The sequence below is a fragment of the Tympanuchus pallidicinctus genome, unplaced genomic scaffold (assembly GCF_026119805.1).
Source record: "Tympanuchus pallidicinctus isolate F22 unplaced genomic scaffold, pur_lepc_1.0 scaffold8, whole genome shotgun sequence".
Classification (NCBI taxonomy): Eukaryota; Metazoa; Chordata; class Aves; order Galliformes; family Phasianidae; genus Tympanuchus; species Tympanuchus pallidicinctus.
In genome coordinates, this window is record NW_026294802.1 from 32,829,876 (window position 1) to 32,849,996 (window position 20,121).

At 41.0% G+C, this 20,121-nt stretch overlaps 1 protein-coding gene across 4 annotated transcripts; it reads left to right on the forward strand.

The window, feature by feature from the left end:
* The first annotated feature begins 816 nt into the window (after window positions 1-816).
* Window positions 817-17,069, forward strand: AMIGO2 (adhesion molecule with Ig like domain 2). Of its 4 annotated transcripts, none has more exons than XM_052668683.1 (2): window positions 817-920; window positions 8,537-17,069. In XM_052668683.1, the coding sequence occupies exon 2, from the start codon at window positions 8,596-8,598 to the stop codon at window positions 10,159-10,161; it is 1,566 nt and encodes a 521-aa protein (XP_052524643.1). In that variant the 5' UTR covers window positions 817-920; window positions 8,537-8,595; the 3' UTR covers window positions 10,162-17,069. The 4 variants fall into 4 exon arrangements, with proteins under 4 accessions (XP_052524643.1, XP_052524644.1, XP_052524642.1 ...); XM_052668684.1 differs by having other exon boundaries at window positions 818-910; XM_052668682.1 differs by lacking the exon at window positions 817-920 and adding an exon at window positions 1,052-1,332.
* Window positions 17,070-20,121: the final 3,052 nt, after the last annotated feature.

Sequence of the window (20,121 nt, forward strand, 5' to 3'; positions counted from 1 at the left end):
ACAGAATATGAATGATTAATAAAAAAGTTGAGAAGATGGTGATCTAGAAGTCTTTGAAATCAATAGTATACAGTTTTATCAGATGTTAACCTATATTAAATCACATTTTTAACAGATTCCTTTTACTATACTGAAGAATTCCAGTTTGCTTGTAGCGTTAATTTTATGGCAAGAAGGATTCTTTGGATATTATATGCAGCCATAAACACTTATCAAAAAACAGTTTGTTATATGCCCTTGGAAGAAAAGTTGCAATTAACAAAAGCTTTTATACACAAGCCTATTTATTGAGACTTATTCTATAAACTGTATTCCTTAATGACAACAAATCTACAGTCTTTGTTATTTACTGAAGTAGTCTCTGCTCAGCTTCAGTCTCTAAACACAGGGTACTCTAAATGATGAGGGAAATTAGTGTAAAACTTCACTGGAGAAGGTTAAAGATCGCCCTGGATGAAAGGAAGGGTTTTCTGAGGCTTTCGGCTGCAGCTTTGCCTCCTTCTGACCCGGTCACACTTCCCCACTCGAAGCAGCTCTCCCTCAGATCCCCTGCCCCAGACAAGCCACAGCCGCGACAATTAATTTTAGATATCTCCTTGTATCATTTGGTAGACTCGTTTATTCTCATAAAAGCTCGTTTCACTGCGGAGCTCGTTTCCGATCATTTAATTAACTGGAGAAATTTTTTTCCAGAACAATGCCTTTTGAATTTCTCTGCCCTGCGGTTCCGCCTCCCTCAGCGCAAAGGGAGCTGCCACGCATTAATCGGGGACGGGGCGTCCGCCGCTGCGCCCTCCCACGAACCCTGCGCGGCGGCGGCGGCGGCGGCGGAGCGAATCCAGATGTGGCCGTGGGAGCTCTGCCCGCGCTCGGCGGAAAGTTGTCGGAGACCGCCGCCCGGGCAGCCGCGGTGAGGAGCGGTGAGGAGCGGGCGCGGCCGCGCAGGGGGCGGGAGGCGGAGCGGGGCGGTGGCGCGCCCCTCCCCGGGACACCGAGGGCTCCGTCCCGCTGCCGCGGAAGTGGCGCGGCGAGGATGCGGCGGGGCCGAGAGGGGATAAAAGCCCCGGCAACAGCTCTGTGCCGTGGCTGATAGTCTGTTGCTTTCTCTTCTCGTCCTTCGTCGGGCTGTGTGCCAGCCCCGGGCGGCGGCCAGTTCTGCCTGGGGAAGCGGAGCGCAGCGCAGCGGTGCCGCTGGCGCGCTCGGCGGCTCCGAACTTCCCCCAGCCGGCACGGCGGCGGAGTGCGAGAGGAGCGGAGCGGAGCATGCGGGGCTGGAAGCGGCAGGGCCGGCCCCGCTCTCCTCGGCTATGAGGCGACCGCCGGGCGCTCCAGGTAAATCGGCCCCAGCTTGGCAGAGGGCGGGCGAGGAGCTGCGGGGATGGAGAGCGGTCTGCGCTTGGGCGCTCCGTGGGCAGCGGCGGTCGAAACGCGGCCTCTCCCCGCTCGTCCAGCGGCTCCGCCGGGGAGCGGTGTTGAGTGCCCGGGGAGAAGGGAGGAGAGTGGCGGTGCGGTGCTGGAAGGCGGCGTGGTCCCGGGTCCGCCGAAACTTTGCCCCCCGGCTGATGGCTGCGGCCGGCACTGCCTTCGGGGCACTGTTGGGAGCCCCCACAGCGCGGAGAGAGGCTTCTCGGGAGCGTAGCCTGCCAGAGAAGCTGTTGGAGGCGGTGAGGATCCTACGCTGGGCAACTAAACTTTCATAAGATCTGGCATTGCTTAGAGGCTGGTTGCTGCTGGTGTATTGGAGGCACCAATGTTTGTCACTGCCTTTTTCCTAATTATTTGATTATCTCCTTAGCAACTGAAGTCATTTGCAAGGTTGGAGCTAGGATGTATCTTAGTTTAAGAAGTAGAATGTCAAAAAGGAGGCATTGTTGTTTTGCTGAGAGAATTTCTCTCGTGCTCTTTTAAGAGGAATAAAAGCTGCAGAGTGATTCCTTCATGCAGGCACCAGTGCCATAGATGGATTGCTGCTGATAAGCCCAGCTCAGCTTCAGTGGTACATCACCCAGTTGTTCATCTGCATCTTAGCTTTCTTTAAGCCAACTGCATTTTCATGGGTGCAAAAAAAAAAAAAAAATTAATCTGCCTTCAGAGAAATTCAGTCTTCAGTGAAAGATGAGTGGGAGAAATAGTTTAAGTAGGTGAAGTTAGTAGGACAAATCCATCTCTCCAACACTGCTGAGTTCTGGCCAGGTGCTGGCTACAGAGAACACTCAATTTGCCAGACTGACCTCGGGGTCAGCTTGCAGCAAAGGTGATGCAAGGCCATTTTTCATCACGGTTGGGTCTTGCACCAAGCACAATTTAAGCCAGTTCTGGGATTTAGTCCAGAATATCAATACATCTCCCAGATGTAGTTCACCAGCAGCCTCTGCTCTCAGATCCATCATGTCACTAAACCTCACGGATTATGATGGCTGGGTAATCCTGCTCTGCCCAGTCAGAAATGCTGAACACAGCTGCAGAGGCAGCTTTGATGCAGGGAGTGCCTTCCCACCCTGGAGCGTTTAAAGCAGAATTCATCCTGGATGCTGAGAGAGGTGACAGCTTCCCCACCACGGGCACACACTAGGAGAGGAAGTTTGTGCAGACCTTTCTTGTAAGTGTAACATTTTAAAAGGTTAATTATGTATGACGCCATTAGTCTGTTTGCAATTATTAATATTTCTATCATGTACTGAAGCAGGATTTGTAAAGTTAGAATTAAAAGTATCAATAATTGTACTCGTATAATATTGTTACTGTTAATTAATAAAATCTCATTTTGACAGTCTGTTGGTTTTGTTTTGGTTTGGTTTTTTTTCCATATTTGTGATAAAAGTTTTTTTAAATGCCATAGGGGAAAAAAATAGATTGTGAAGAAACACTTCTAGCACCTGAGCCATCTCTGCTTCATTTCCTCTGTTATTGTATTTAATTAATGCAGCTTTTATCCATCTGATACCTAGAGAGGGGAAAGGGGGAGAGCAGCTGTGTGGACCTTCAAGTGAGTGGGAAGTGCAGAGTTGGGCGAGTGGCTTGTGGGCTGACAAGGTAGGCAGATAGAGAGGAGATAGGACTGGGAACTGAATGTGACACAAGGAGAACATCTAGGAGATGTGGAAATAGTGTGGACTTTTTGGAGGGTAGACTGAAGTCTTCGGTATTGTCCTAGGGTTTGAATTCTCAAATCTATAACTCAACAGTACTTGTGTGGTATTGGCAGGCTGTTTATTTGCATTTTCACAGAGCAGAATGTGTGAGCCCACTGTAGAGCACAGATCAATCCATTTTAACATTGAAAAGACTGGTGGTAGTGTTTACAAAAGCATTCAATTGGCTTGTGATCTTCAGTCCCTTTCTCTACTTAAATTAAGAGACTTGTTTGAGGGGGGTTTTTTGTGAATTTTTTTTTTTATTATTATTTGTTTTAGCAGAGTCTTGAACTGAGAGAGGTACCTGGGTATATAAGTTTATTTGGAAGAAAAAGCAGTAAGTCTGGAGATAATTATAGGAAAAGAGAATGTTGATGCAGAGATAACCTAGAGAAAGCGGAAATTACTCTTTAGAGCATTAGTTGATTTTGCAAAGATAACTGATAGTGAGGAAACGCACAGTGCTCAGCATTTTCTTTTTCCATAAGTAGATCTAGTTGCTTATTACTTCTAAAAACCTTAAAAAACATCAAAACCAAGAGCCAAATCCTCTAGGAGCTGATTTGTTGCAGTAAATTGAGCTGTTACTGGCAGTAGAGGATATTCCCTATGAAATGAGAATGTCTTGCATTTTTTCTCAAACAGTTAAGAACCATGCACCATTGCTGCATAGATGATTCATCTCAGGAAATACTGTGGTTTTTTGGCAGTGAACTTAAAATATCACACTTAAACATCGCAAAGAAATTATTTCTTTGAAAAGAATTCAAGTACAAAACCCCTCAGCCATGCCCTTCACTCAAAAAAAAGTTACCCATTTCATTCAGAAATAAGGATGAAGTATTTAGCTGGAGCCTGCTGGCACATGTTAGCTTCTAGAATTTAATAGCAAATATGAAAACTGAGAATATATGTAATATTGAAATTTGTGAAGTAGTACTTTTATAAGACCTGAATTAATGTTACTGGGATGAAATAAAATGTAAATCTTAACATAAGGCTGACTGTAGGCCTTATTCTTCCTTGCCAATTAAAAGCTGTGTGTTACCAATCTTTACATTGTTCATGCAACCACTTTAAATGGATTCAAATTGTAATGTAGATTATGAATATTTATGTTTAGCATTCTTAGCTTTCCACCAGCCTGTGCGATTTGCACTGAAGTTGTGGAGAACACAAGGATGGAGTAATTACACCTCAGTAGTCTTGCTCTCCCGAAGATCAAAGACCCTACTGAGGATGAAGTCACTGCACTGTGAATTGGGCTTGGCAGTGTACTCAAAATAACCTGGTTTGGCCTCTAGTATGTCAGTATGAGTATGGTGCTCGTAATTTGGTTTTGCCTTGCCAAGCAAGCTGTCATCCAAAACAGTTCTCATTTGGCAACTTTATTGAGCTTTGGAAATGGGCAAACAAATTTTCAGCCATTGCAGACTGGTTCTATTCCTTAGAACTCAAAGGTTCAATGCTGATTTACACCAGCCCCAAAATTGCCTTTGGGCTATGGTTGTGAACTAGCTCAGAGTTTCTGCTGAGTGAGTTGTAAGTATGGACAGAAAAATATAAGCAAGGCTATTTGGTGTATTAAGCATGGTAAGCCTTCCCAAAATGAGCATTGACCTGTATGCTCCATTTGGAGTATCTCCAGGATTCCAGTTGCATTCAACATACGAGCTGATTTTGAAAGTGCCATTCATCATTTTGCAAGCACAGTTCCATGCAGAACTAGACTGCAGTTGCTGCAAAATCTGGTATTCAAATATTAGCAGGAAAGCCAACCTATGCAACAACAGTCTTCCATTTTATGAATCCATTATAATTTAGTCTTTATTCATCTAGTTTTATGATATATAATTTTCAGATATCTTGTTTCAAGCAATGTACTAACTGAATGAGCAGTTATTAAAATCTTTTTTCAGTGTTTCCATTGTGCCTCATGTACTACATCCAATAAACATGCACACAGGAGTACAGATATAGTTCCTGATAGTCATTTCTCTAATGATTTCATAGATCACTGCCTCTAGAAGAGCTTATATATATCTATTAGTTTTTCTTTTCCATAAAAGACAGGCTAACTAGCAAAAACTTTTATGTTACGTGCTTAGGGCTCATTAAAAAATAGTTCCTCATGGTTCCTAACTTTTCACTGACAACTAGTTAGATACTCCAGTAGGATCTAAAATTGTAGAAGACTTTATAAATCTTGATAGTAAGCTTTTATTCATAAAATCATAGAATGGTTTGGATTGGAAAGGACCTTTAAGATCACCTTGTTCCAACCCCCCTGCTACAGGCAAGGACACCTTCTTCTAGACCAGGTTGCTCAAAGCCCCATCCAGCCTGGCCTTGAATGCTTCTAGAAAGGGGGAATCCACAATCTCACTGGGCAAACTGTTCCAGTGTCTCAGTAGAAGTCTAATCAGTTGATTTATTTTCGTAGTGTACCTGTGGTACAGCACTAATGTGCTGTAATTAAGATCATGTTTCTACCTCCATTTTATACACAGTGAAGCAGGGAGAGGACCTTATAATCAAAAGTGCTAGGTAGAATTATAAAACTTTGAATCTCATCTCAACACTTCTTCAGACCAGTCTTTCCTAAGTTTAATATATAGAAGTTCATTATTTTTTCAGTCTCAAGATGGTGACAATAATGTATTCATGATTTTCTAACAGTCACCACTTCACATAATATGCTGACATCACAGGAATTCTGTGGCAGAGACTTGGATATGTTCCAGTTCTCATGTACAGGCATTTACTTAGCCCTTTTCAATGTTCCTCAAATCCTATGCACAATGTGAGAAAAGTTTTTAGGGGGGAAATAAATATGAGTGATCATTAACTAAGAACTGTAATAAGAATCTAAATTGGCACAGAAAACCTTAATTGTGACACTTCAATTTTTAAATACTTGTCTTGGAAGTCCTGTTATTCTCTTAATATAGTTTTTGGGAATGCGAGCATTTAAACACATTGTATATATAAATTTTCATGAAGGGCGAATTCTCCCCTTCTGCTGCCTTCATATTTCTTCTTTTAATGAGTCATTAGAAGGTTCAACTCTCTGGATTCATAGCACATCTTCTACAATTTAGCTTATGAGTAGATGTCTTGTTGGCAGAAGACAGCACCTGCCAGCTTGGCAGAGGGTTAGAGAGGAGGGGAATAAGGAACTGAGAGGTGAGTAGAAATTAGTGCATTTCACATAAATTGACTGCATAGACAATCTTAGGTTCACAAGTAGCAAATGCAAATTCTCTGGAGAAGTGTGTTCCAAGATTTGCCTCTTGAAACATTTGCCTCTCTTATTCTCAATCCTCCTCATGTCCCTTATCCCTTTCCTATCTATTCTTGTCTTATCTGCTTTACAGGACTTCTGCGTGCTCATGGCTTCTTAACTACTGAATCCTAGTTGCTTCATTAGTTACAATAATGATGCTCCACTGGCAGAATCCTTCTTTCCTGATTTTACCCTTCCTTCCCTGTGCATTTTTTACCTTCCTTTTCCCCTTAACTCCTTCTTTGGCTGCCTCTCTACATTAGTCCTCCACACTTTAGATCTTGATTTTAACACTTCCATCCTTTCTTCACCCACCTCCCCTTGTCAATAGAGTACAACTTCTCCTTTTATTCTGCTCCTCTCCACTTGATTTCCATTTGTTTCTCCCTGCTGCCTACAGGCAGCCTCCCATCTCCCAGCTCTGGGACACAGCCACAATCAGCAGCACAGAGCAGATGTTGGTGGGGTTGTCCTCCTCATACTGTACCAACGGGTGGGTGAGATCAGAGAAATGAGAACAAGTTTGGTATGTGGGAGTTGAATACCACATTTGATCTATGAAAGGGTGGGGATAATCAATGCATATTGATTCACCTGGGAATTTAGTGGCAAACTCTGAACAGGTATCCAGGGAGAGCAAGAGTGAACAGAAATGTTAATTACACTGCTAATTACGTGTAGATTTTCCTAGGAGATGGCAAAAAAAAAAATCAAAAACCATATACCTTGGCACAGAACCACTACCCTGTCAAATTTTGAGTCCCTGCTTCAAGTTGTAGTGACACTAAAATATTCTCAAAAAAGAGTATGGTAGATTTTGTTCTTAATACTTAAATATGAGCAAAATATTTTTCCCTTTAATGACTTCAGTGAAACAGTTGAGTCATCCTAACTGAAAGTTCCCCAGACTTCTGCTTGAGGTGGGCACCAGCTTGGAAAATTTTTCTCCTCTACAATTATTTTGGCTAATGTAAAAGCAATAGAATGTGAAACATTCCTGTTGGATGTGGTGGTGGTTTCACCTTGGTGGCAACTAATTTCCACCACACTGTTCTTTCCTCCTCAAAAGGAAGATGAGGACAACATTCAATGGAAAAAGCTCAAGTGTTTAGATAAGGGAGATCAGTCCCCATTTACCAACACGGATACAGCAGACTCAGTGTAGGGAGACAATATAATTCATTGTCTGTTGCTGACAGACTAGAGCAGTGAGTACTAAAAACCACCTGAAAATATCTTCAATCCCCATCTATCCTTTTCTACTTCCTCTCCCAGTACAGGGGAACAGGGAATGGGGGCTGCTGTCAGCCCATGATGCTTCATCTCTGCCTCTCCTCTGCTCCACATGTGTCCTCCCACAGATGCCATCCTGCCCAAACTGATCCCATGCGGGTTTCCCATGGACTGCAGCTCTCCCAGCTCTGCTCACAGAGGCCATCACTGAAGCCCAGTTCTACCAAAACCTTGCCACATAAACCCAATTCAGTCATCCTAAATGTCTTTAAAAACAAGCTGATGCTACCTGTACAATGCATTACTGAACTAGGAATTTGGGTTCTTTAAAGACACTTAATGCTGAGTATTCAAAATTTCATTCTCTGATTGGGAATAACATGTTGCAACTACACTTTGCTAGGCAAGAAAATAATTTTTTATAAAGGGTTTTGTTGTTGTTGTGGTTGGTTGGTTGGTTGGTTGGTTGGTTGGTTGGTTTTTATTCTGCATCCATTGTTTTCTGTCTGGGTTGATTTGGAAATACCTGGGGGATACCATTGCCCAGTCATGTTCCACAGATAAGCGTTCCTGATTTTAAATTGTCAGAAGTTGCATTCCTTGGTTCAAGACTGAAGACTGGTTGCATTTTATGAAAAAAACAAAACAAAACAAAACAAACAAACAAAAAAACCCTGTAATACAAATTACAAGTGCTGAATTTCATATTTACAAGAAAACAACACTAAGATTACAACAGCTAGATTTTGTAACTAAGCATATGAAACTCTAATAATTAATTAAGAATTAAGAATTTACTGAGAAGATATGGACAAGAAATTAGGCAGGGTATGAATATTAAAAGTTAACATGCTGTACCTCTGTATTCTTCCTTTGTGCACAGCTAACAGCACGTACAATCTGTGGCAAGGAGTACTGGGAACCAGCTAAGAGCCAGCGACAATGTCTTTAAACTGCTGGGCACTTCATACTCGACTTGGAGCCTGTAAGGTGAACTGCAGAGCACTGGCATGCCTCTTGGTCTTTGCAGTGAGTGTCAGTGGCAGTGCCCCAGGGATGTGTCCAACAGCCTGCATCTGTGCCAGCGATATTGTAAGCTGCACCAATAAGAACCTCTCTCGGGTGCCAGGAAATCTCTATAGAAGTATGAAAAGGCTGGATCTGAGTTATAACAGAATTGGATTCTTAGAGCCTGAATGGGTCCCAGTGCTGTTTGAGAAGCTGAACACTTTAATAATCAATCATAACAGCATTAGCAGCATTATCACTGGAAGCTTTTCCACAACCCCAAATCTGAAGTACCTAGACTTGTCGTCCAACAGCCTGAAGACACTGGGCAGCCCTGTATTTCAGGAGCTGGGGGCCCTGGAAGTTCTTCTGCTTTACAACAATCAGATAACGCATATAGAGTCTTCAGCCTTTGGAGGACTGTACAAATTACAGAAACTGTATTTAAGCCATAACTTGCTCTTGCATTTCCCATTGGACCTGTTTGTTGGAAAGCACAAGCTGACAGAACTCCTATTGCTGGACATTTCCTTTAATCACATCCAGTCTATACCTATTCAGCGCCTGAGTTCAGTGCCAGCCAAACATCTTAGCGGAGTTTATCTTCACGGCAACCCATTTCATTGTGACTGCACACTGCACTCTATGCTCATCTTCTGGTATCAAAGGCACTTCAGCTCTGTGGTGGACTTTAAAAGTGAGTACACTTGTTTATTGCGATCCGATCCAAGAGGTTACAACAAACAGCCTTTACTGCATGACAACTTTCTCAACTGCTCTGAAAGCACCATCAACAGCTCTTTTCAAGCCTTTGGATTTATTCATGATGCCCAGGTGGGTGACAGACTGATCGTTCACTGTGACAGCAGAATCAGCGATGCAGGCACACACTTCGTTTGGGTTAGTCCAGAGAATAAATTGCTGGAGCCAGACATGGAGACCAACAAATTTAGGGTGTTTCATAATGGGAGCCTGGAGATAATTGATGCCCAGCTAGAGGACTCTGGGCTGTACTCCTGCACTGCAATAAATAAGAAAAGACTATTAAATGAAACCATAGAGGTTAGAATAAATGTCAGCAATTTCACAGTTAACAGGCCTCATGCTCATGAAGCATTTAATACAGCTTTTACCACCCTTGCTGCCTGCGTAGCCAGTATTGTTTTAGTACTGCTTTATCTCTACCTGACCCCCTGTCCGTGTCAATGTAAGACAAAGAGGAGGAAGAGGAAGCTGAACCAAAGCAGTGCCCACACATCCATACTGAACTCCACACCGCCCCAAGAGCTGCCGACTGATGAGAAGAAGGCCAGCACTGGCAAACGAGTGGTTTTTCTGGAACCCGTACATGAACCAAAACACAGTCAGAACGGGAAAGTAAAACTGTTTCCTAATGACAATGTCACTGCTGAGAGTATCTTAAAAACTACTCGAACAAAATCCGACTCTGATTCTGTCAACTCTGTGTTCTCAGGTACACCTTTCATGCCATCAACTTAGTTTGCTGCCTGTATTTGTATTGTGCCGTTACATTTCTGAATACCTCCTTTGCTTGTAGCAACTATCAGGAAACAGAAATAAAGAGAGAAAATGTTTTAAAAAAAGCATCTATTGTCTGTTCTTGAGCTTCGACTCCTCTTTTTGTGAGTACAAGTGATACCTTGCTTGAGAAAAGCCAACAGGATGGCATTGACATGAGTATTTTCAGTGCAATCCTAGGCTTGCCTATTAATCTCTGGGACACACGCAGCCATCTCTCATCCACAGTTAGTGCTGCTTCCAGTGCATACAGCCTCAGAGCAGAGGCTGACCCCACACAAGGCTCACAGTTGTTCTGAGCATCCTGCTCATCTACAGGGACCACATGAGCAAACTTAGGTGGCTATGGAGGAAAGTGTGTAGTTTTCCTCAAGTTCCTCTTACAGACCCACTTTAAAATCATTGAGGAAATGTGTTTTCCAAGACTGATCTGAACAAAAAGATTAGACTTGCTCTCAGGATGCCTAGCAGTACAGGATAAATATTTATGGCCGACACCATATTTGCCAATAACTGTTTGAAGCCCTGAAGGGGAGGGGATGTTGTATTCATTTTACTTACAACTTAATCAAGGAATTACTCATGAAAACTGCTTATATTGGTTTTTAAATATATGCATGAAAAAACTGGTGAAAGTTAACTTGCTATATTTTAGTTGTATTAGTAGAGGAATAAAAGATGTCAGTTATTAGAACTCAAGCTAATCATCAGGAACTCATTAAGCTGTGATAACCTGATTGCTTGTTATCAGTTGTCCTATCCCGCACTGCTCACAGTATGCATGGTGTCACATACGGTGAACAAGCTTGCCACCGTCCCCAGGGCTCCTGCTTCATCTTAGGGGTGGGTCACTACTGCTTAGAGATAATTTCGCAATGTGAGGGTAGAATCTCATTTTATTTCTTCATTGTGCAGCTTTCCATCAATTTCACAAAATTTGCTTCCCTGATTATTTATCTATTTTTCTGAAGGAGGAAATGCACGCTTTTGATACATTGCTTTATATTACAGAATAATTTTCTCACAGTGAATTCAGAAAGTGTGGTTTTTCTCTAGACTTGGCCCTGTCTTATATGTACTGCTTCTCTCCTTGCCCAGATGCATCACTGCCAAAGTTTATGAACCCAGTAAAATTATCCCAGGTTGATCATGCAGCATTGGTTATGTGAAGTGTTATGTTATTGTAAAGAATATACTGTTATCATTGCAATTTCCATTTTTTATTTAAAGTTTGCTTACCTTTGGACTGGGCAGGACTTTGCCTGTTTTTCTCGCATTGAATGCTGCCTACTTCAAAGGAGTTTTACAAAGAATTACAGCTTGCTAAAGAGAATTGAATTGTATCTGACTGATTATGACTTTGGGGAATGTACTGAAGTGGAAAAGGATGAACAAAATCAGTCAAAGGACCATATGACATGGCAACTGTAATTTATTCTTCTGACACCGTAATATTCACTTGCATTTTTTGAGATTTCTTTTGAGAGGCGTGTCATCATGCTCAAGCTTACATTCATCTGAGCCAAAGCTATTAACAATTGATTTGTTATGGAGAAGTCCTGTGTAGCTAATTGTCTGAAAGCAAGCAGGCTGGAAAACAGTTTAGATCAGGAAATGTTATTGCTGTGATGTGCACAATGTACGTGGAAGTAAAGAACTGCAAGAGATTTTGATTCAGCTATTCAGGGAAATGTAAGATGGAAATTCTTTTTCCAGGAGCAGAATAATGTGTATTTAGAAGAGAAAGATCATCATGGTTTGGGTCTTTTACTTATGCATTTATCTACGTAAATTTAAAACAGCTTCTGCTATTGAGTAGTGTTTTTTATCTGCTTATGGGCATTAACACAAAATCAGAAAGTTTACATGTAAGGTCTGATGTAAAAAAACATTGATTATCTTCACTGAAATCAGAGATATAGTTTGGCCATCTGTTGATGAGGGAAAGTCCTGACTTTTAAGACCCTGTCTCCTTCTCGAGATTATTGTGAAGACTTTAAATAAGCTGCATGATCTGCTGCTGTGCTCTCCAATTCGTGCAAAGAGGGGACCACGGGACAGGGCTGAAACTATGAAGAGACAGAGCAGGAAACTGAGGCAAATATTCCTAGGGAAAGCTGAGCATATCAGTTACAGCTCTGGGCAGATGTTATGATCTGTTGTCATACATAACATTAATTGACCTGGATTTCTGTGTTTACAAGAGCTCTGATGGTCAATTCCAAGTTGGCCTGGAAAAGCAAGCAGCCTGGTGCCTGTGTGGCTGCCTGCCAGCTCTGCTTCTCTCCTCTGCAGCTGGGCTGGGCATATGACCCCTCCCCCACTCATGTGACAGTGACACTGCCTTGAACTAACGCAGCTTTTAGAAACTCCAGATAATCTTAAAAATAAAATAAAATTTAAAAAAAAAAAAAAAAAAAAAAAAAGGAGAGATCCCAAGAGTATCAGGTTTTGTGGGATCAGAGCAATGCTGCCAGATGACTGGAGCAGCTGAGTGTTGATCTGGGCACTGGGTATTTGCTCTCATTAATTGGCTGTATTTCTCTGACTGCTTCACAGTGCTCCGAGTTGCAATTGTGAATATGAGCAAGGTGGTAAAACTGAAGCCTTTGGAGAAGCTGTCCTACCACCTTGCCTTCCCCATTAGTCCTTGTCTTGGTTTTCATGTCACAGCTTCCAGCAAACACCAAAGAGCTGAAGGACATTTTTAATGCAGGGTGAGATCACTTCTGCAAGGTGTTGAGTGCTCCTCCTGACCTCAGTAAGGCTAAGTATCTGATGGTGACCACCTCACAAAATGTAATGAATGTCTGCCCCTCAACTGTATGTAACAGTTACCAATGGAGCTGGAAGTTCAGGGAGTCCCGGAGTGCTTTCCTGACACCAGCCCTTTATCTATTGTTGGTTATGACAGCCAGTGCCATGTCCTTGCAGCCAGATGTTCATCACTAGCTTATTGGGTAAACAGTGCTCTGTGCTGTCTATCATCTCGTTAATGCTTTTTTTAAAAAAATAGATTTCTAAGGATTGCTAATGATGGTGTCAAAAAACTAACTTACAGCTCATTTTTCTGAACAAGCAAAATCTTAGGCCACTGTAATTAAAGCATAAATTTTCATTAAGGATAGCACAAGTTTATTCATATTATAGTAAATCAAACTCCTACAAGGTGCTTTTTTATCTCGACTGTAGCATGTGTATTCCTAATAACCTCTGCTGTCCTTGAATTGATGGGAAATAAACTTGATCTTGAAGGAAGCAGAGCCGAAGTGTGCCATTATGGCCTTCTCTAAAGTAATTCAGAAGTGACTATTATCTTTGGATAACCACAAACCATCCCTGCCAGCACACTTCTCTTTTTAGTGAGACTGGGGGTATTAAAGGCTGATCTTTCACCATTTGGCTATGGCATATGCAGGAACCATTTCCAACCTGGTCCTTAATTGTTTTCTCTGTTAAGATTGTCTTGCTGAAGATAGCTTCTGGACCTGCCACAAAGTTGCTGGATCAATTTAATTGATATATCCAAACAGCTGTTTCCAAATGGCTTCTAAATTATAAGAATTGGCCATAGTAGCTTTTAAGAAGACAGAATATGCTTTTCATTTATGAAAATATATATATATATTCAGCAATTAAGATATTTTTTTTTTTTTTTTTTTTTTTTTTTTTAATAATGCTTGAATTATTATATATGGAGTGAAAGAAAAGAGTGCATCAGAATTACAGAATCATGTAAGGGAGTTGGAAAGGACCTCAAGAGATTATTGAGTGCAATGCCCTTGCTAAGGCAGATACCCCACAGCAGTGTATATTGAAATCATTTTTGTATGTTTCCACTATTTTTATATTTTGTCATTAGTCCGGTGGGGCTCAGATATGGATAAAAATGGAAATGTGAGAATTAGGTGATGAGATCAAGAAATCATTTTGTTCAAAGTTCAATTCATATTTTTATTAGGGCTAATATCTGAGTTCTTATCTTCAGTAGGTGCATGACAGAAATCATAAAATTAAGTGCTTTATAAGTTTGCCTAAATACAGTTTTGGGGTTTGTTTTTTTTTTTAGTATTTTGGAGAGTCTTGGTCTGAAAGTGATCTATACAAAATTAAAGTGCAAGAGTATCGGTGTTTGTTTCTGAAGAAAAGATACCCCAGCCTTGCTGAAGAGATCATGTCATAGATAGAGGACTGTGCCTTTCTGACTTCCTTGGTATAAATCTCTAATTTTAATATTAAACAGATGCAATGGAGAAAATCTTATTTCCTTTTGAATTACTGTTTTATGCTCTCATTTTCTTAGGTAGATCTTTTTCCCTCACAAATATGTCTTCCATCCTTTTGCAAAATAACATAATCAACTGGAGTAAATATTTTCTCTTTTACTTCTCCTGATGAAGTAAACTACATTTGGTAGGGGAGGAGAAGGTGGTCAAGAACGGTAGAGTCAGTTTGATGACACACAGATATCAGGAAAAGTCATTTGTTGATCATTTCCTTTGATCAAGCATGAAATTAACCAGGACTAGACATGCTTTTGTTAATTTAACTGAAATTTTCTGTCACATTTGACTGATTTAATATGATGAGCACATACAGCTCTTTATTTTTTAATTTCTATTTTTTAAAGAAGTAACGTTATTCACACAACTTTTTTTTGCATCAAATTAAACTGATTTTAAAACAGACAATAATGTGAGAGAACTCTGTTAGCATAAAGCAAATCTGGTATACAGAGAAGCTGTCCAGCCAGCATGAACATTTCTGAGGACAGCTCAAAATCATCTCAAAGTAGCTCTTTGGCAAGCTAGAGCCAAATTGCATCATGCAGACCTTTCCTAGACAAGCAGGAAGATTTCCTAGACAAGCTTTCTTTAATCAGATTAGCTCAATCAACAAACTCAATTGAAATCCTCATTTAGCTCTACCACAGATTGCCTTCCCAGTTTGGTGCCTTTATCCGCACTTTGGAGCTATGCTTGGAGCACTACAGCTGCTGCTGTGTCCATCCCTATTGGAGAGCTTAGGAGAGGGGAAGAGCAGTGAGAAAAGAATGAATGTGCGTGTTCAAGAGCTACCAGCTTATTTCCTCAAAGGTTAATAGCCAGTGGAGTCTAAAACCGAAATGCTTACCCGAACAAAAGAAACCTTAGACAGCTGTTCCAGAAGGGGGTTGAGGCTCTGATGTGTGCTCCTGCACAGCACAGAGCCTCCGTGAGTGTAAACACTGCCCTATGCATAAGTCACAATGTTCTTCCACAGCAACAAAAGGATTTCTATCACTTTCCCTGGTAGCGGAGGTGCTGCTGGCAATAATGTGCCACAAAATAAATTAACTGAGATAAGCACCACTGTTGCCTGGAGCAGCTCAATTAGCCTTTTGCACTTGGAGCAAAGGGTTTTACAGCACTAGGTAGAGCTCAGACGGGACTGACTTTTGTCCTCTTTGCTCTTTTTAACTGGTGCTAGAATAAGTAGTAACTGCTGTTTTTGTTGTATTTTTAAAAAACTGAGTATTTAAAACAAATAGGCAGTCAGTGGTTGCCTAACCCTCGGTGGGAAGGAAACAAAGCTGTCTTTCTCCTTGGTTTTAGTGCCAGAACAGAGGTTCTCTCTGGCTGAAGCCATGTAGAGAGCAGTGTTGGTCTGGCGTTACTACTGCTGCTAGCTCAGTCTTGTCAGTTAGGGCTGACTCCTGTTGATGGTGTTTATCAAAAGAGCAGAGGGTATACTTGCTTCACTGATGTTGTTTGTTAAAGCAGAAATTAAAATATTTGAGCTACTGCCTGAAATCCTTTCAAACAATTTTTAAATAAATATTTATGAGATCAAGTGAATGACATTAGTTGTTGAAGTCCTACATATTTATATAGATTTGTAATTTTCGAATGCGAGAACTTGCCGTTGATTTCATCTCCTTTCTTTTTTGTCCATATGCTGAAGAGATGGCTGATCTATTTTTCCAAGCATCTGCTTCCCCTCTCCCCTGTTTATTTTCAAGCACAGATAATCACTGCATACAATTTGAGCAAAATGATCATGTTGCAGTGAATGGTATCCATGATCCATATGTACTGTAGAGATAAGCTGATTTGTTGAGTATGCTGTCCTGTATATCATTTCACATTTTAAAAATATATTTAGATATGCTGCTATTACTGTTTCTACATTTGTGGTGTATAACTTTCTTAAGGTTTCTAGCCCACTACAGAAAAAGAAAAAACAGAAAAATATCAGAAATCATTGCATCTAATAAAAACAGTCATTTTTGTCATTTAATGCTCTAATGTTTTTGTCTTTTAGCAGTCTCAGCTATTAATTTACACCTAGTGCAGACTCAGCCTGGTTTTCATCAACACCTACTTCCTATCAGTTGTGAAAACAGACTTCTTCCCTTAACCTAGATAGGCAAACACATTTTTTTTTCTGAATAACAGTACTTTAGCCCATGTATAGAAGGTCTGTCAGAAAATTTTGTCCTGGATGAAGTAAATTTCTGATATAAGAAATGTTGCAGGTATGTAGAATGTACTTGTCATCATTTATTCTCTGAGAATTTTTTTATAGTTAGCATGTTGAGATTACCATTTTGTACTAGAGAAAATGTATTCATTGGTTCTCCATCTGTAAAATTGCCATTGAAGTGTTGTTTTCTGTATGTAGACTCCTTTGATAAATTCCTAATTCAATCATGCTTGTCACTGCATGTAAGTGCCTGGGGATGAAAAGAGTGCATGTGGCCAGACCTCATTCTTTCCATGTGGGGAGAAATTGTTGGAAAGCAAGCCAGAAGGAGCAATATACTGTTTACTTGGAGTGCTCATGTTGATTTATAATTGTTTCCTAATAAAGAAATGTAACAGAAAGAAGCTTTTAAATTCTCATAATCGTCATAATACGTGGTTATAAAAGAACCCCATCATTACCATGCAATTTTCATATTCTTCAAAACTTTGAGTAGATCTCTCTCTTGTGTATACGACAGTCTTGTGTATACGACAGTCTAGAGGGCAGTCTAGAGGGCAGGACGTACGAGGTGCAGAGCTGAGGTCCCTGGTCCCTCGTCCCTTTTGCTCAGCCCAGAGCAAAAGAAGCAGAGGGGAGGCGTCGTGGCAGCTGCAGCTCCTCACAGGGAGCGGAGGGGCAGCGCTGAGCTCTGCTCTGTGTGACAGCCACAGGGACCGAGGGAACTGTGTGGAGCTGCACCAGGGGATGGGCAGGGTGGGTTTACAAAAAGTTTATCCACAATTGAGTGGTTAGGCCTTGGAACAGGCTTCCCAGGACAGCAGTGGTCATGGCCCCAAACTGCCAGAGTTCAAGGACTATCTGGACAACGGTCTCAAAGCAAAGGGTTGGAATTTGGGGTCATCCTGTGTGGAGCCAGGAGCTGAACATGATGATTCATATGGGTCCCTTCCAACTCAGTGTATTCTATAACATCAGGTTAGTCCTATGCAAAAATACTGTATTCTCTAGGAATAATATATTTCCCATAACTCTTCTACAGGCCTGGCACAGTAAGACGTAAGCATTCCAAAGTGTATGTTCAGATATTACAAAGAATCCCAAATTACATTATTTGCCATTATCAGTGCGAATATATCCCCTGCTGCACTTTTAAGGATGCTATTCATCAGGGTGATGTGTGTGAGCCCTCTTTTTTAGTAAAATGGTGTTTAAAAGGCAGAGTGAAGTCTAGTGCTCAAAGGCAGCCCTGTTCCCTTATGGCCCAGAAGCAGTCAGCTCCTCCAATTCCTCATGTTGATCATTCCAGTCTTTGAAAATAGAAATATCATGGAGAGACCTTTTTGCCAGAGAAAATGCTGCCCTTTGAATTAAAGGTGTGAAAATAACATGCAGGAATCAGATATGAAAACTGGAAAGTAAAAGCAGTACCTAAACCTCACAAGGGATGCAGGCTTTTGAAAATATCTTAATACTGCCTTAATGAATTTCTCCTGGATACCAAATGAAGACTATTTGTCTCAACAATGCAGGTGCAGATCATTTAATCCTGCAAATGAGAAGGCATTCTAGAAAGGAAATACTTGCTGGGTTTTATCCTTAATAGTGAATCATCTCATGGTTGCAGGCGACTTTTCTCACAGTGGGAAAATGACTGTGAATGAATCCATGATCTCCTTAAGAGGTGGTGGATAACTTGAGTGATTTGTGAGGAATGGCACAGGACTAGTGACTCAGGTACTTCCTTAAGTTTCTGTCTTGCTGAGTAAACTTCTGATTATCTCCTTGCTTGAAAAATAAATAACTTTCAGGAGAGAGGTTTAATTGTTGTCATTAAGGTAGGAGTGTTTAGAATTTTATTTCCTCCTGTGGAAGCTCAAGTAACTAGATTAATTGTGCCCTAAAGACGTAATCTAACATTATTCTACATTATTTATATAATTTTTATAATTAACATTAACAATATTTAAAGATGTATTCACTAAAGAGTGTGACATTATAACAGGGTATGTGTGCAGCTATTGGCTTTGCCAAGTAGTATTGCACCCATGTGGTGGGAGAAGAGCTGACACAGTAACAAGGAAATGCATGCACTTGTATGGTGACAACTGAGATATAAAAAAGATTGAAAATAGATCTCCAAGGTTTCTCAAACAGCCAGTGTGAGAACACACGTCCTCATGGAAGCCAGAAGAAACACAGCTCTTCTGACTGCTGGCTGTGCTCAGACAGACCAACTGCAGTTGTCACCAGAACTTATAGATGCCACAAAGGTCAGTTGTTCCAACGTGCAAAGTAGAACAAGCCTTATCTTTCTGATAAGGAATACTGTTCTTTCCCAAAGCTTGTGAGAGGAGTTTGATTAGACACATAAGATTTTAAAAAGAAGCTTCATGCAAATATAGGAAACTGAAAATCATCGTTTATTGATCCTCTTATAGAAACCACCTCTTATTGATCCTCTTATAGAAACCAAAAATACCATGTAATGGTATTTTAGTAACATCTGCTTTATGACACAGAGCATTTCTGTGGAGCTTGATTCATGAACAACTGCAAAATATATTGGTTTCTTGAGCCAGAAAGCATTACAGTCCATATTATATCCATATTGCATCCACACTGTGGATGTTTCTTGAATATCGCCTGGCGGCAGTATAAGTGCTCTTCTTACTTTAAGAAGACACTTTCACAAGTAGTTCCCAGTTTCACAGGTAGTTGGCATTGTTGCCAATATACAATGACTGTATTTTCAAATATATGATGTTACTTACTATAACCGTAACATTTTCACAGAAGTACTCCCCAGCTCTTAGCCCACTACCATCTGCTTAGGTTTCATCTAGAGTTAAAGAGTATAAATGTTTTCCTCAGGACAGGCAAACTAGGGAAACTAATGTAACTCTAACATCTATACTGAAAGACTCTCCAAAACCTGACATATGAACCCAGAGCACGAAATTTGACTCTGTGCTGTAATAGCCAGAAATGAATCCTGCTGATCAGTGAGGATTTGCCAGGTGACTTTTCTTGGCTGCCAGAAATGCTGATTTTAGCTACAAAGATTTGAAGCCTTGTTGCTGAGGAGTGGTCACCTCTCACTGCTCCATTGAGTAGCAATGGTATATTGCTGACACAAACCTGCTGACCCAGCCTTCATTCCCAGCTTTGCTTTTTGCCAGCTCTACTTACTTCTGTAACAACAGCAGAATCTGGAAGTGTTATTTTAAATCTTGATTTCTGCTTTAATTCAGAAATATAACCCAGACTTAACTGCACTGTTCCTTTTTCCTTTATCTCCTCTGTATGTCATGAACATTGCTCATAGCTAGACTGAGGTTGAGATGTGCACCCAGCAAGAGAACCGGTGAGGACCTAGGAGATTTAAAGATACCTTCTTACCCCTTAAAAGTCCCTGAAAAGAATAATTTGGAATTATCCAGGTAAGCTCTGGTA

Bases quoted from the DNA above. Each gene is read 5' to 3' on its own strand.
- AMIGO2 (XM_052668683.1), top strand. From the start codon at position 8,596: ATGTCTTTAAACTGCTGGGCACTTCATACTCGACTTGGAGCCTGTAAG.